General features: G+C 40.9%; 1 protein-coding gene across 3 annotated transcripts in view; it reads left to right on the top strand.

Annotated features, from left to right (window-relative positions):
* The window catches only part of fndc3ba (fibronectin type III domain containing 3Ba), a 101427-nt gene that overhangs the window by 65639 nt on the left and 20298 nt on the right, over window positions 1–15490 (top strand). For 2 of the 3 annotated variants that reach the window (XM_065966692.1, XM_065966693.1), the window contains exons 8-23: window positions 836–896; window positions 3288–3446; window positions 3537–3596; window positions 3742–3880; window positions 4355–4408; window positions 4634–4758; window positions 6124–6298; window positions 6742–6828; window positions 8248–8383; window positions 9448–9519; window positions 10979–11097; window positions 11260–11365; window positions 12006–12178; window positions 12827–12940; window positions 13275–13424; window positions 14821–15101. In XM_065966692.1, the coding sequence (XP_065822764.1) occupies window positions 836–896; window positions 3288–3446; window positions 3537–3596; window positions 3742–3880; window positions 4355–4408; window positions 4634–4758; window positions 6124–6298; window positions 6742–6828; window positions 8248–8383; window positions 9448–9519; window positions 10979–11097; window positions 11260–11365; window positions 12006–12178; window positions 12827–12940; window positions 13275–13424; window positions 14821–15101 (2011 nt within the window). The remainder of the gene's footprint in view (window positions 1–835; window positions 897–3287; window positions 3447–3536; window positions 3597–3741; window positions 3881–4354; window positions 4409–4633; window positions 4759–6123; window positions 6299–6741; window positions 6829–8247; window positions 8384–9447; window positions 9520–10978; window positions 11098–11259; window positions 11366–12005; window positions 12179–12826; window positions 12941–13274; window positions 13425–14820; window positions 15102–15490) is intronic. The other variant, XM_065966694.1, reaches the window with a different exon arrangement.

Raw genomic sequence — 15490 nt, 5'->3', positions numbered from 1 at the left:
GAGCTCGTATGAACAGAGTAGTCACATTGGAAAATGACTCATGTCTTTTTTTTTTTTCTTCTTTTTTTTTTAATTCGGGTGATTCTCGTTATATTTCCTCAGTGTCAGGAATTCATGACTAATGCTTTTCTGTGGAACGCTGGATGATTTAGCGTTTTCTTTTCCTCGGGCCGTGTTCATCATGATTTGATGAGATGACTTGTACCTGAAGAAAAACAAGAGTTGCATCACAACGCTGGAAAACACACTTTTTTTCCCCCCATTTTTTTAGATTTCAGATTCTGTTTTTACTTGTTTTTTGGCTTGTTTCTTGTTTTTGTTTTGTTTTTGCACATGACTTAATTGCTGCTCTGATGGAGTCTATTTACAGAAAAGATTAGCGAGGATCAAAAAGTTGAAGTGCTTTTGAGCTGAATTGTTCACTGTCTGGATGCCAACCTTGGCTGACCTAAATAAATAAGAGCTCTTTGTTATCACAGTAAAATGACTTCAGAGAAACCCATTGAAAAACAATTGTTCTTAACAGAAATGCCCATATGACTTATTCACATCGGTTTTAAAGTTTGGAATTATGGAATCTTTCATCTCTTTGTTTTTTTAATCAATTTTCTAGTTTGAATTGTGCCCACTGATTTAAGTTACGACTTCACACTTTTTACAAATACCCTCTTATCTCTCTCTGAAAGTCACATACACTGTGCCAGTCTCTCTCTCTCTCTCTCTCTCTCTCTCTCTCTCTCTCTCTCTCTCTCTCTCTCTCTCTTTCTTAATAATGCATAAAGTCACTCCTGTGGTTTGTTTTTGATAATTACTTTTTTCCTCTCTGTGTCCTCAGATCATGATTCAGAGGGGAAACGAGTCCAAGACATGCTGTCTACAATCGACAAACCACAGGTTGGTATGCACAACGCCTCCCACGGCTACACACACACACACACACACACACACACACACACACACACACACACACACACACACACACATACACACAAAAAGCCCAAACCTGCCTTACTTTTAATCACGTTGATCAATCACCTCCTGTCTGGTTCAGTCATATCTGACATGAGTGTTCATGTTTTGTCCATATAGTCTGTGATTACCAAACTAATCAGAGTCATACACTGAAACACAATAACTCTAGTGTCTCGTTAAACTGAGAGTTTAATTAAAAAGGCATTTTAAGGGCGTCAGTAACAATCTGAGGAAAGGTTAATTGCCATTAAAGCTGTGCTCATCCTGGCCACATGAGGGCAGCATCTACTCATCCAAACACTTCACGTCCCCATACTATACCCCTCTGAAGCAGCATTAAAAAAAAACTGTAAACACAAACATATTTTTCTCCCTCCCAAATGGACGAGCCTTGGTTTTGGGGGCAGATAAATTGATCACATCAAAGGTCAACAGGTTTGTCCATTTCTGACCGAGTGATGAGAGGCAGAGAAAGGAAGAGTGTAATAAGAGGGACGGCAGGACATGAAAAGAGGCTACATACGAGTTTTGGGATGCACATTAGTGGTTTTCTTGTTTGGAAGAGGAGAAGAGAAGATAAGAGGATAATAATAATGAGGACTGCCTATGTGCCATTAGATGCTATTTTTGCATCATTAGCTGCAGAATGATCCTGTCTTATAATGTCACCCTCCATTTCCTGAATGCCTTTAAGGAGGAGGCAGTGCTTGGGTATAGATGTACGATATATAGAGACATGAAGCTTTGCAGTCACTTCTGGAGTAGTGAATGTGTCTCCTGATGGATTCAGCAGTGAACCGTTCACTGCAGACATGGAAGCAGCAGGTGTTGCAGACTTCAATGCTATTTGAGAGAAGGATCCAGTTAAAAAATGTTCACACTTTTTCCTCCGTCCTCTGCTTGTAAAGTTTGTTTTTCATAGCAGTGAGCTGCTTTTTGTTCATCTCAATTAAAATACAGCAAGAAAACAAGTTTTCCCCCTCCAAGGCCTCGGTGCTTCTAATGGCGCTGGTTATATTAACACGTTTATAAGATTTGATTGGTCTCAATATGCGCTGTACTGAACAGGTTGCTTTTTTGGCTCCTTTTTTTCTCCTGTCCTTGCACAAAGTACACAGACTGATTCCATTCTAACAAAAAGAGCTCTGCAAATTACTTTTAAGTCAAAATGTCATTATATTCATCATTAACTAGTTGCTTTTTAGCTTGCTAATTAGCAGCGTACTGGCTGCTTATCAGTCATTATAAATTATTCTACGTGATGATACTCTACAGCAACATTTGGCAGAGTCTGTCGTCTGTCAACCGGAAGGTCGGGGGTTCGATCCCCAGCTCCTGCAGCCACATGTCCGATGTCTCCTTGACAAACCTCATCCATCAGTGTGTGAATCTGGTGTGAATGGGTAGACTAGAAAAGTGCTATTCAAGCTCGAGTCCATTTCCCATTTACCTGTCTTATAAAATTTAAATGCTGGGAATTTATTTCCATTTTAAAGAATATAAAAGATTATGCTTAATTTTTGCTTTCTCCTCTTTGCTGTTTTTCAAATCCAGCAGTGGTTTAAAAGCTTGCTTCATGTTAATATATCCACAGTGTGTGTATAATCAGAGGATATATTGATAAAGAAAGTGAACTTACTTTATAAATAGATGTTCTCAGCGAGTGGAAACATTGATGTGATCTCACGATACTCTAATCATTATGATCGGAACTCTGACTAAAAAAAAAGGGCACGTCTGTCTATTTGTCCTTTCCTGTCTGTGTTCCTCGTACACAGTCGAGGCATGGTTGTGGTTTGTGGTGCCCTGAAGGCGCATTCATCGCCTATTCAGCGGTGGAAGTGGAGTCTGGAATAAATGCAGACTGTGCTAAATCATGCTAAATTAGCTCACCCACCATGAGCAGCGAGTAGAGCCTGCATAAACATGCACACACTTGCAGGAGCAACACAGAAAGAAACGTTTCTGTGTTTCTTTCTGTGTTGCTCCTGCAAGTGTCTTTCTTTCTTTTCTATTTGCTTTTTTGAATTTTTGTGTCCCCAAAATGGATTCTCCAGAGCCATAAAGAGCAGGGTACTCTGGTTAATGGGTTTAGTTGACACTTCTATGATTCTTACAAATATTCACAGTCAGATAAATTCACAGACATATAGACAACGATAAAGAAGGAACATAGTAAATGTCCATTCAAAGTTGAAGCAAAACATACAACTTTGATAGAAAGGATTTTATTTTTTATATTTTATGTTTCTGATGTTTCTACTGCAACATTCATTTGAACACAAATATTTGTGTGTGTGTGTGTGTGTGTATGTGGTACAGGTGTCCAATGTGCAGGCGCGGGCTGCACGACTCTCCTGGGCCCCCCCGGCAGGGCTGGTGAACAGGCATGGTAACGGGATGCCTGTCTCCTGCTCCTTTGAGGTCTCTCTCTCAGACAAGGGACGAGACGGAAAGTATCGCCTAATATACAGGTAGGAAACACACCCCACTGGCAAAAATATTACACCTAAGGACACATCCAAGTACACCTGTTTGACTTCGTTTGTGTTTGTGTACCTCAGTGGGGAAGAATTGGAGTATCTTGTGAAGGACCTAAGGCCAGCGACAGACTACCATGTACGGTAAGGATGTTTTTTCTTTGTCCTGTACTTCCTGGGTGATATGATGCCCCGTGGTAGGTTTGTGTTTTCCTCCGTATTCAGATACTACCTTCATATAGAAATGTTTTTGTTTTTTTAAATGTAATGTGTCGCGTCTCTCCTGCAGGGTGTCTGCAATGTACAACTCGGTTCGAGGCTCGTGTTCAGAGGCCGGTTCGTTCACCACACACTGCAGCGTCCCCGACGTCCCATTAGCCCCGAAACTCTCCCATCGCACCAAGAGCACCCTCACCCTACAGTGGAAGGTACGGGCATGAACCGTTTTATTTTTCTGTCTAGTTTAATGGCACGATTATCATTAACTTGGCATAAATCAAGCTAATGCCTCCCAAATGTCCCCGGGCTTTTATGTCTAATCTCAAACTGAAAAAGGTTTTAAAGAAATAAAATAAATGTACATTGTAAAATTCAGCTTCACCTGGTTTACCCCCTTAGCTTGACTTCAGCAACTCACACTGAGGCATTCTTCAATGACGTCAGAGCCCGTCTCGCCGCCCTCTCTGACCCCTTTTCCACACAAGTCATTTTTATCCGCTCACACTGTCACAGATAAAGAGTGACATCAGTCACCCAGACAGGATATGAGGCCGGTCATAAAAAACACGGCAGGTATTTCGTCTGTCTCGGTGTCAGATTCTTTTATCCTCAGCTAATCTCTCTGTCTCTCTCTTGTCTCTTTTCTGCCTCGCTCGCTCCATTTTTTTCGCCGTCCTCCACAGCCCCCAGGCGACAACGGATCCAAAATCACAAACTACCTGCTCGAGTGGGATGAGGTAAACCCGTCATCTGTCAACTTTTCTCCTTATTTAAAAAATGAAAAGTACTTTAAACTATCACAGGTGCCACTTACTGGGTCTTAACTTTGAGCTTGTCAGACGAGATTGAATGAGCTATAGCAGTCCATTTATTTCCTTTTGTGTTATTTTTCAAAACTTTTATTGCAACTCATCCGATCTCTGTTCTCATCTTATCCCACTTTCTGTTCCTCTCCTCTGCAGGGAAAGAAGAACAGTGTTTTCAGAGAATGTTACTTTGGGAGCCAGAGACACTATAAGCTGACCCGGCTGTACCCCGCCTGCAGCTACACGTTTAGAGTGGCTGCACACAACGATATTGGCACAAGGTAAGGTCGCCTTATCTAGAAATACAAGTACACAAAACTGCACACATCATCACATCAACGTTTTTATCTTCCCTGGTTATAAATATATATCTTTATCAACCATATTTTTCACCCTCTAATGGGAGCAAATTATTTCAGTGTCTGCCATAACATGTGTCTATGTGATCTGTATACCCTCACAATGATCAACAGAAACACATGCATCAGTCCTTCTGGGGCCATTATTCTGCATGTGACATGAGTCATTTTCCTCTTTCTCATTTCCATTTGCCCTCTTCTGTTCTGTTCTGTTCTGTTCTCTTCTCATCTGTTCTCCTCTCCTCTCCTCTCCTCCACCTCTCCTCTCCTTTCCTCTACCTCTCCTCTTCTTGTCTCCTTTTTCTCATTATGGTGGGGAGCATCTCGCCTGAAGTAGTAAGGGTGTCACAAGGGGAGGGAGGAGGAGATAGAGGAAATAAGAATGAGGTAGGAGATACTCGCTCTATAGCCAGACTCAAAGCGAGTGTAAGGCATTCTTCAGTCTGAGGCCACGGACACATGGGCTGGAGAAAACATTCTCTACACATGTTTTTGTTTTTTTCGGACATAAAAATGTTCTCCTTATCTCCCAGCAGGGGTGGAACAAAATGTAATACGACAATATATCATCATTCTGACTTGTGTGATACAATAATAAAATCAATGTGTCAAATATCAGTCTTAAATATCGCTCTCTAAATAGATTTTCCTGGCAAGTTGACTCACGACTCATGACTCCTCAGAGCGGCAGAGCGTGATGTGAACAGAATTTGATTGGCCAACAAAAAATGGTTAAAGTGAGAATCGAGAAGAATAGGAAGACAGCAGGATAATGTCAGACAGCGGTGAAGAGAAGTTAAAGGATGAAGCATGATAAGAGGGGAAACTGACACCAAATTGTGGTGAGCAAATACATCGATCCAGAACTTCAACTTTTTCAGGGCGTTTTATTATCTTCAGTTAATCAAACATCCTGATGTTTCATTATATGGCTATAAGATTGCGATACATTAATTATCATAGATTCCCTGTCTCGTGATGTGATTGTTATCATGAACTACTTACCATCACACGTGAGTTACCCTTCCATTCCCAACCTCGGCTCACAGAGCTGGTCATCCTTTTTTGTTTTCTTCTTCCTGAAACTCTTAAACTAGTTTTCTCCCTTATTTATACCCCAAAAAGGGCAGCATCTCCCTCTTTGCTGAGTTTGTAATTCAAAATGCACAGCCTCCCTTCCCTGAAAGTCATTTTCAAATAACTCAATAAATTGCCTTAGCATTTTGAATATAAACACAAGTGTGGATAAAATAGAAATGTGTGTGTGTATGATTGCGTGTGTTGCAGTGGCTTCAGCACAGAAGTGGTGTTTTACACCATGGGCACCCTGCCCGCTTTGCCCTTGGCACCGCGGCTTGTCAGGGCGGGGGTGTCCTGGGTGACTCTGGAATGGGGGCGTCCCGAGGGCAGTCCGAGCGAGGAGCAGCTCAAATACACACTTGAGATCCAGGAAGACCACACCGTGAGTACCACACCTTCAATTCCTATGAACATTTTAGTTACGATTTTAGTCTAATTAATTTTGCACAGGCACTTTTCAATAAAATGAGAATCTAAAGAAGCTCCGTAATCCAGCATAGTAAACATGAACATGTCATTTTATTTTTTTGAAATTTCAGTTTTTGTTATTTTAATAAACTCTGAGCAGTCAGACATTTGAACCCCAAAGGAAGTGAATAAGAAGACAAACCCTAAACTAGGAAAGCTAGTAAAATACAGATTTAGAATATAACAAAGACCTACAAAGCATTTCAGAATAGTCTGAGGAATATATACATGCAAGAGTGAACAGACAAAATGATAGGGTCAGCATTCATTGCAAACAGACAGGTACACTGAAGCTAACAGATGCCAAATAAAATTCTCACATATATGCAAACTCAACAAACAGTTTATCACCCACAGGGAACAGACTTTCATCCGAAGTACACTGGAGAAAACTTGACCTGTACTGTACAAGGCCTGAAGAGGAGTACACAGTATAAATTCAGGGTAAGTGATGGTAAAATGCTCCTCTGTGTTCAACTTGTCTTGCTACTTTGAGTTCAAGCTAACCTTCTATCTCTGGCACATCAAAAAAAAACAGTGTTAAAAGAAAATCTGAAATAGTCGTTTATTTGGAAAAGGAAAGAAAATCCAAACCGCTCTCATGTCTTTATGCTCATTTTAAAGCTATCGTAACCAAAGCAGCCGGTTATCTTAACAAAGGCTCCAGAAAACTCAGTCATACTACAACTTTATTTTACATACACTTACATTTCTAAGCTGACTGCTAAATTTAACGGGTTGAAGTGATCATTAGAGACAACGTTTGATGTATTTTGCAGCGTTTTCATAGAGCACAGTTAGCTGTTCCTCCCTTTTTCAAGTATTTGTGCTGAAGCTTGATAGCTGTTGTTTTGTATTTAGTGGTATACGTTATCTCATCCAACTCTCCTAAAAGCAAATGTGTGTATCTTTTAGAGTGTATATATTTTTTTTCTTGTTGAAAAAAAGCATCTTCACAGAATTAAATAACTGCGTTTGCCACATTAAAGGTACAATAAAAACTGTTAAATTAAATTGTAAAAGTTACAAAAAAACATTGATATTATATTTAGAGGTCACAGAAGTAAACCTTCAAAAAGCTAAGCTTCCATTAGGTTTACGTCAGTCATGTTCTCTTTTTGTGTAAATGCTTCCAACCTGTCCACGCGTACTTTAGCGTTAATACAAAACCCATCATTCCAGCGAGGAATACAGCATTTTACCACCAGGGAAACAGAGTAATCAACAATCCATTTAGCTTGTAGAAAACACTGCTCTCCACCGCTAAGAGCTGAGAGAGCTTTTCAATGTTCTGAGGACATCCTGAATCAAAATGTACCCGATCTCTGGAAGCATGTTTCCTTGTGCGTTAAAGTGAAGTATACTCTTGTGTTCAGACTCTGAAGAGAGTAATATGATGCAATCACAGCAAACGACTCAAAAGTCGGTAGTCTTTCACACACGCGTACATGTCCTCAGTCTCACTGTCAGACGAGGCAGCAGAAGCTTTAAGTCCACATCAAACATGTTCACAGACAAACACCTTTATGATGATCACCCAGTGGGAACATTGGGAAAATTGATTTTCCATTGGATGGGATAATGGAGGGCATAAACTGAAGAGAAATGAAGGCAAGGGAGCAAAGAGAACCAGAGGGATAGTAACAGCTCCAATTAATCAGAACAGTTCCTTTACTATAGATGGATTTTTCTAAAGGCTCTTTCTCTCATTCAACAGCGGCCTCTTTTATCATGTTCACTCCTTTTGTGTCCTATTTGTCCTTTTGTTGGATCACGCTCCTTTACCTCCTCTCCTTCTGTTTCCTGTCACCTCCCCTGTCATCATCCTTTAATGTTGCTGTCTGTCCACTCGCCTCCCCACAGCTCATCGCATCAAACGTGGAGGGGAAGAGCAGTCCCAGTGAAGTGTTGGTCTGCACCACCAATCCAGACAAACCCGGCCCTCCGTCTACACCCTGTGTCACCGCAGCGACGCCCTACGGATTTACAGTCACATGGGGTAAAGAAAGGCACCTGTACACGTACCATACAACGCAGAGATTGAGATAATTCACGACACAACACCATTTTGCACCAAGATGCAAGTGGAAAAATGCACAGTTGCAGAAATCAGCATTAAAATCACGACTAAAGATGAAACTTAAGCGATTACTTCTAAAGGTGTTGTTTAAACAAATACTGCCCATTTGAATGTTACATGATTTGACCTACTTTTAAGTTGATGCAGTCAAAAGAAAATGTTTTTTTTTTTTAAATTTGGGCTTATACATTTTTAAAGGTTCTATGACTTCTGCTGGTTTAAGCCATTACTTCTACAATGTCTTGCTGAGTCATCAAATATAGTAAAACTCAGTCGCTTTAGTCCATTAGTCAGCACTTTGACACCGAGAAAGCCAGGACTTCACAGTTCTTTGAATTCGTTAATTGATTGATGGAAGATGTCTCAAAAGTTTTATTAAGCTTTAAAAGGTGAAAATGTTCAGAATTAAAAGCACCCCCCCCGTTGTCAAAATCTATAAAAGAGTCTTTTTTTTTCTTTTTTTCTTTTATTTGAAGTAGTGATAGAAGCACTTAAAGCTCTTAACACACCGATTTGAGAGTATGAAGCATTTGTCTTTTTTAGACTGTCTGTTTTCATTCTACGCTATCATCAGCGTGATCATTTTTATTGATGAAGCAGCACCGAGTTCCCTCATTATATGCTGAGCTTTTGCCTTGGGAGTTTAAATGTATTAACACAGAACAATTGAGGGTGTGCTTTAATATCCCAATAATGAAGATAAATGCAAAAAATTACATTTTGGTAGCTTCTTTGTTGGTAAAATTTGGCTTCAGATTCATAACGGTGCTCCGAGGGAATAATAGTTTTACTTCACCAGAGAAAACAATCATCCTCTGACATTTACTGAGTTAAAGCAAAAAGTCTTTGGGGTCATGAGGATTCAAATTGTCATAAAACGTCTCAACTAATAACTTAGGGATATGTGTTCCTCTTTGTTGTTCTTCCTCAGCTGTCTATGTTCATGTGTTAAGTTAACCACATTTAAAATTTCTCTACCACAGATCCTCCCCAGGACAATGGAGGCTCCGAGGCTCTTACATACCTGCTAGAGATCTCCGAGGGATGCTCTGAAGGTACTTACGTCCGCCTCTCCCTCCATCCAGCCGCGCTAACACTTAGTTTACTAAAAGGCTTGTTCTAAGCCCATCATTACTGAATTGAAATGTACAATCTGTCCTCTCTACCCGGTGTCCGTCCTCTCTCCATGCCTCCATTTCCTTCACTTATTCTCCTAAGAAGAAACAGCGGACGTAATTAACTCTTTGTTAGCATCAATTCAGCGCACAGCATCGTTTAGGTTTCCTCAGATGTGCACTCTGGGACACCAAATGTTCTCTTGTTCCTTTCGGTCACTATAGTGAAACTGATTTCTTGAGTCTGTATTTATTTGAGATGTGCTAAGAATCCAAGAACAGAAATAGACAGATCAAAGCTCATGAAAACTGAGGGGAATATTTTTTTGTCATGCTGCTAAGCAACACCAGTAATTACCAGTCCAGTGCATTAGCTTAATGAGATATAAATGGTGTGATTTGTTAATTCACCTCTTAGCTTTATTATCAGCATTTACCTCAATTGTGTTCGTTTAGATTAAAATATTTGTAAAATTAGCAAATCAAATATTAACTCCTGACTGCCCTGAAACGTGGCTGCAGATACAGTATTTACCAACTTTAACAGACAGCATCATTGACTTAAAATTTCAGGAATAGAAACATCCCTGTTTATTTTTTACTGAGAGCTTAAAGACTCCCCTATAGAAAAAGTATTGCCTCTTATCTTTGCTAAAAACTCATCCTGCTCACTTTTACAAGTCAAGTCCTTCAACCTTGGAGAATCTTTGCTGAGAGAAATTTCCTTTTGTGTGACACCTACCCTGCAGCAGCAGTTTCACGCCTTTTAAAAAAAACCCACAATATTCAAGTAATAAATCTTCATGCTGATGGTCTCGTTAGCTTTATTAATCTCATAAAGAGGCATCAATTATTATTTCAGTCAGTTTCATAACCAGCTGATTGGTGTAAGGAAGTATCTCCTTTTTCTAACCATATACTACATTTTAAACAATTCAGGAAAGTTCCTGGATACAGATAAAAAAAAAAATCAAAATGTCATGTGAGGAACATTTCTGTCTTTGTAACTTTAAGAAAACTAATTCCTATCAAAAGTTTCTGAATACATTTTTTTCAAGTTTACGTTAACTCTTCTTAATGTATAAGTAAGACTTTGCTAATGTGTTTATTAGTTAGAAAATGTTTCATGCTGTGATGTAAACGGGATCTATATTTGTTTAACACTAGGGAGAACAAACCTTTCGAATCTCAATGCACATCCATCAATGAAAAAGAAAGAAAAAACGTGACACAGGACGTGTTTTGCAGGCATTAAATAGGTTAATGTTGTTGTGTTTTTTATGGTAAATACTTAGTTAAGAGCAGCATTTACACAACAAAGCAGCACACTCTGTGTCCAGTATGTACTCATGCTCGTGTATGTATAAGGTTGGGTAATTGTGTTTTATTGTGCGTGCAGCGAGTCAGTGGGAGGTAGCGTACAGCGGCCCAGCAACAGAATGTGTGTGTGAGCGGCTGACACCCGGGACCTTCTATCGCCTACGTGTGTGTAGCATCACCACCGGAGGACATAGCCCTGTAAGACACACACACACACACACACTTAAAACAACTTGAACTTGTTACCCTGGAACACAACAATAATCTAGAAAATGTTGCAAAATGTACAATATGTTACATTTTTGCGAGACATTCAAACTGTTTTATAACTGATGTTTTCATATCTCTCTGCTCTTGTAGTGCACAGTCAGTGTCCCGGTCCGTACATTAAGCATCCCACCAGGGCCCTGCCAGCCACCAAGGATTGTGGGTAAAGCCAAGCACAAGGAAGTGCAGTTAGAATGGGGTGAGTGCAGACGAACATGTATACAGTTTTCACTTTTATTTACCAGAGTGTATTTATTTTTTTTAAAGTTAGGCAACTAAATTCCCCTCTGGCTGCTTAATTTGTCCCTCTCCCAACTCTAATGTGACATTAGTCAACCACGTTTCAGCTTAATTGAACCCCAATGTAGCCCATTAAATGCCTAAGCTAGCCTCATATCTGCCTTAACTCTCTTAATGTCGACCCCATTATTGCAGATTAGTTGTATCTGTTGGCAGGCAAAAGTCTGCTGGCCTGAAACACAGGGGAAGTTCAACATTCAAACCGTTTAAAACAGCTGGCCAGAGCTGAGGCAATTACTGGCCCGAGCTGAAGGTCAGACAGAATGTATCAGAGGGTTTCCCCGCACTGTCTCCTTCATTTATTACTTTAACCGTCCTGAGACCAAAGTGAAGCAGACTGTGGAATCAGTTGGAAAAATATCCAGAGTGAAATCTAAAACTAAACACATTATGTGTAAATCCTAAAGTTTATCATCATAGCTGTTCTCTCTGTCCACCACACATGATTTTGATTATTTGTCCTCTAATCACAGTTTGATTATCATTCCCCTCTCTCTCTCTCTCTCTCTCTCTCTCTCTCTCTCTCTGTGGCCTCACAGAACCCCCTGTCTCTGAGGGAGTGTGCGAGGAGGGTGTGTTTAGTCTGGAGATGAGTGAGGGGGACACGAAGCCAGAAGAAGTGTATCATGGGTCAGAGCTGCAATGCACTGTGGGTAGTCTGCTACCAGGTGCCACGTACAGCTTCAGACTGAGGGCCGCCAACGAGGCTGGGGTGAGAATCACACATGCACCCCGCAGCAGGAACATCATCAACTAGTATTTGAAAAAAACTCAATTTAGCAGATAAAATCTCCTCTGCTGCAGCATCTTCAAGTTTGAACTGTGACATCAACAAGTCCGCTTTGAAAAATAAATCTGATTTTCAATTTGACAAGCATGAAATTCTGCGTTTATTGGCTCATAAAACCATGAAATCTACTTAGAGAAAGAAGTTCAGGAATCTTGAAACCTCTTGATATGGCCCTTTTAATTCAGATTAAAATGTCATTACCCTGCAGCCACACACAGACCCACAAAGGCAATGACACACACGGGCAGTGCATGTTAGGTAAGATGGTCCCTGGCGCGCTAACAGCATCTAAGTTTGGCTGCAGAAGTGTTCCACAGTTTTCAGCGAATGTTTGATTGGTTTGATCATCCGCCCTTGGAGTGAATCAGCACTCAGACTGGCTGATCAAATGCAGGAACAAACACAGCACACACACTTAGGGAGAGCAGCCGGAACATGCACCACCAAAAAAAAACCCCTAAAAAAACAGAACTCATACAGCTCACACAAAAAAAACACGTTCACAAACACACACACTCACAGGTAACCTGGTGTGACTTTTCATTTAAAGTTTGATATCTTTCTTTTTAGTTCGGAGCATACTCAGAGGCAACAGAAGTGACGACTGCAGCAGGTCCTCCTGGCCAGTGTGGGGCGCCACTCATCGCCTTCACCAGTAATACCTGCGTAACGCTCAACTGGGAGGTGAGACACACAAACATTTTTACTGCAGGCCTCTTTTAAGTTGTCTTAAGAAGCACAATATTGCCTTCTCTGTTTTTTGTTGTCCACCTAAGTGACTGTGAATTTGTTTTTCTCTTCCTTGGCTGTTAAGGATAAGTTAGAATGAGTTTCCAATAGCAATCCAACTGCCACAGATAAGGCATTCACATATTAGGGACAAGTTTATTCCTGTACCTTGAATAAAATAAAACCGGTTCTTTACTTTCCAACAGCCTGCTCTAAGGTGGTGCAATATATCATTTTATTCTTAGTTCTGATTTGTTCAATGAACTGAGTGTGTTTCCGTGTGTTGCAGAGTCCTGAGGGTTCGGGTTCAGACATCTCAGAGTATCGTTTGGAGTGGGCGAGGGAAGAGGAACCCATGGAGCTCATCTACTGCGGCTCTGCCACACAGTGTGAACTGTCAGACCTGACGCCTGCCACAGATTTCTGCTGCAGGCTACAGGTAACACACACACACACACACACACACACACACATGCACGGATATATTGCACTTTCACTCAATAAGAAAGATGTAAGAAATCAAAATATACCAACATACATGGAGCACCAGAGGCAAAGGCAAAAACATACACTTTACTACAGATGCAACTTCAACAACTTCAACATTGTATTTGTGTTCTGGCTCTTAATGTGGAGCATCAAAAAGTGCTCCTTCTCTCTGTCCTGTCCTCCGCAGCCTTTTCTTTTCTAGCACACAAACTCACATGCTCTCTCTCTCTCTCCCTCTCTCTCTCTCGCCCTCCTTGTGTCACCCTGATGCCGCTAATCCAATAACTGCATGTTTTATAGCTCACTACTTTGCGAGGCTCGTTTCCAGTTTTAAGGGCGACACAAGGACTTCCTAATGTCCTCACCGATGCTTTTCTTTGATTTTGTGCAGCGGTCGAGCGCAGGTGTGTGGTCATGTTCATGTATAATAACAAGAAGACGGATGCACCTCTTAGACCGGCCCTGCAGGAACACACCACACACATAAAGCATTGCCTTTGCTTAAACTCTGCGTGACTCCTTCTCGTCCTGTGCTGTATGAAGCAGCGCAGGTTGATATACACTCCTGTTTTATGGGAACACGTTGAAGGGACAAATGTGATAAGTTTCAAGCCTCACTTAAACAAATATGACAGAGGAACATATATCAGACCTACCATTGAGATATATTGTGAATGATGGACTTTTTAAGAGTATGCACAGTCAAGATAAGAACTCACTTCAGACTTCAAACCATGCTTTCTGCTCCTCCAGGTGTACTTTTCTCGGAAAGGGACTGTACTGTATTTTTTAAATATGAACCATAAGGAGTCTTTGTGTTCTTTGGATATTTTTTGGGACATTTTTTCTCCACACAGAGCTAGGCTTTTTTGTCAGCTGCACATTTAGCAAACTGAAAGAAATGCAGAAAACGGCTGCAATTTGCTAAATTTTAATTTTAGTCCGAACTTTCAAAATCTACAAGATGTATCTCTTTTTTTGTGTGTGTCATGTCCTCATTTCTCCCTCATTTTTTGTGAGGATGGACAGTGGACTATTACAAGTTGAATATGATTGAAGGGGGTTTATTGGGCGGTACTTGAGGATAATATAAACTGTGCAACAGCAGAAGAAATTGACTGATGTTCTTCCGCAGATAATTTGAATTCATCTCGTCTGCTGATTATTTTAGTCTTTTTCTTTCATGCACTTACTCTTGCTCTTGTCTGTCACCTTCTTTCACTTGTGACCTTCTTCATCTCTCTTTGTCTCTCAGCTCTTCCACGTTTTCTCTCTTAACCTCTATTCCGCCCTTGGATTCCGCCATCTCTCTCACGTCTCTCTGCCTTTTGTTTGTCTCGTCTCAGGCGGTGAATCAGGCCGGTGCCGGTCCGTACAGCGAGCAGGTGAGTTTCCGGACCCCTGCGACAAACCCGGACCCGGTCTCTTCCCTCACCCTCATGGATCTCCCGACCACCTCGGAGTCGGGTCACTCCCCGTCTACCTGCCTCCTCCTGAAGTGGGACGAGCCAAACAGCAACGGGGAGGAGATCTCGTCCTATGTCATCACCCTGGACGACCAAAGCATCACAGTGGAATCAGGGACGAGTCACCTTGTTACGGACCTGCAGCCAGACAGCGAATACAGGTGAGGATGATCACTAAATCATGTGTTGACATTTTAAATCCTCTATGCCACTGTGTGATATTTTACACATGAGCCACAAACAAATATCAAATATACAACTATAGACATTGATTGATCCAAACGATTGGAGTTAAATGTATTTTCTGAACACTTCCATTCGATTGTCTAATGATGTATGTTATTTGGGCACTACAGCACTGAATGTTCAGTCAACAGCACACTCATACTTCATGAGATTATTAGTCCTCAGAGGGATGACAGCCCTGATTAGGAATTGGTTACAACCAGATGCTCCAGCACTTTTGAGTACTGGACTATGTATGACCTCCCTGATACAAATGAGATAATAGAAGAATAAATTTCCTGCGAGGAACTTTTGGTTGGCAATT

The sequence above is a fragment of the Labrus bergylta genome, chromosome 18 (assembly GCF_963930695.1).
Source record: "Labrus bergylta chromosome 18, fLabBer1.1, whole genome shotgun sequence".
NCBI classification, from domain to species: domain Eukaryota; kingdom Metazoa; phylum Chordata; class Actinopteri; order Labriformes; family Labridae; genus Labrus; species Labrus bergylta.
The sequence above is the reverse complement of the archived record's forward strand: the minus strand, read 5'-3'. Positions and strand labels throughout refer to the sequence as shown.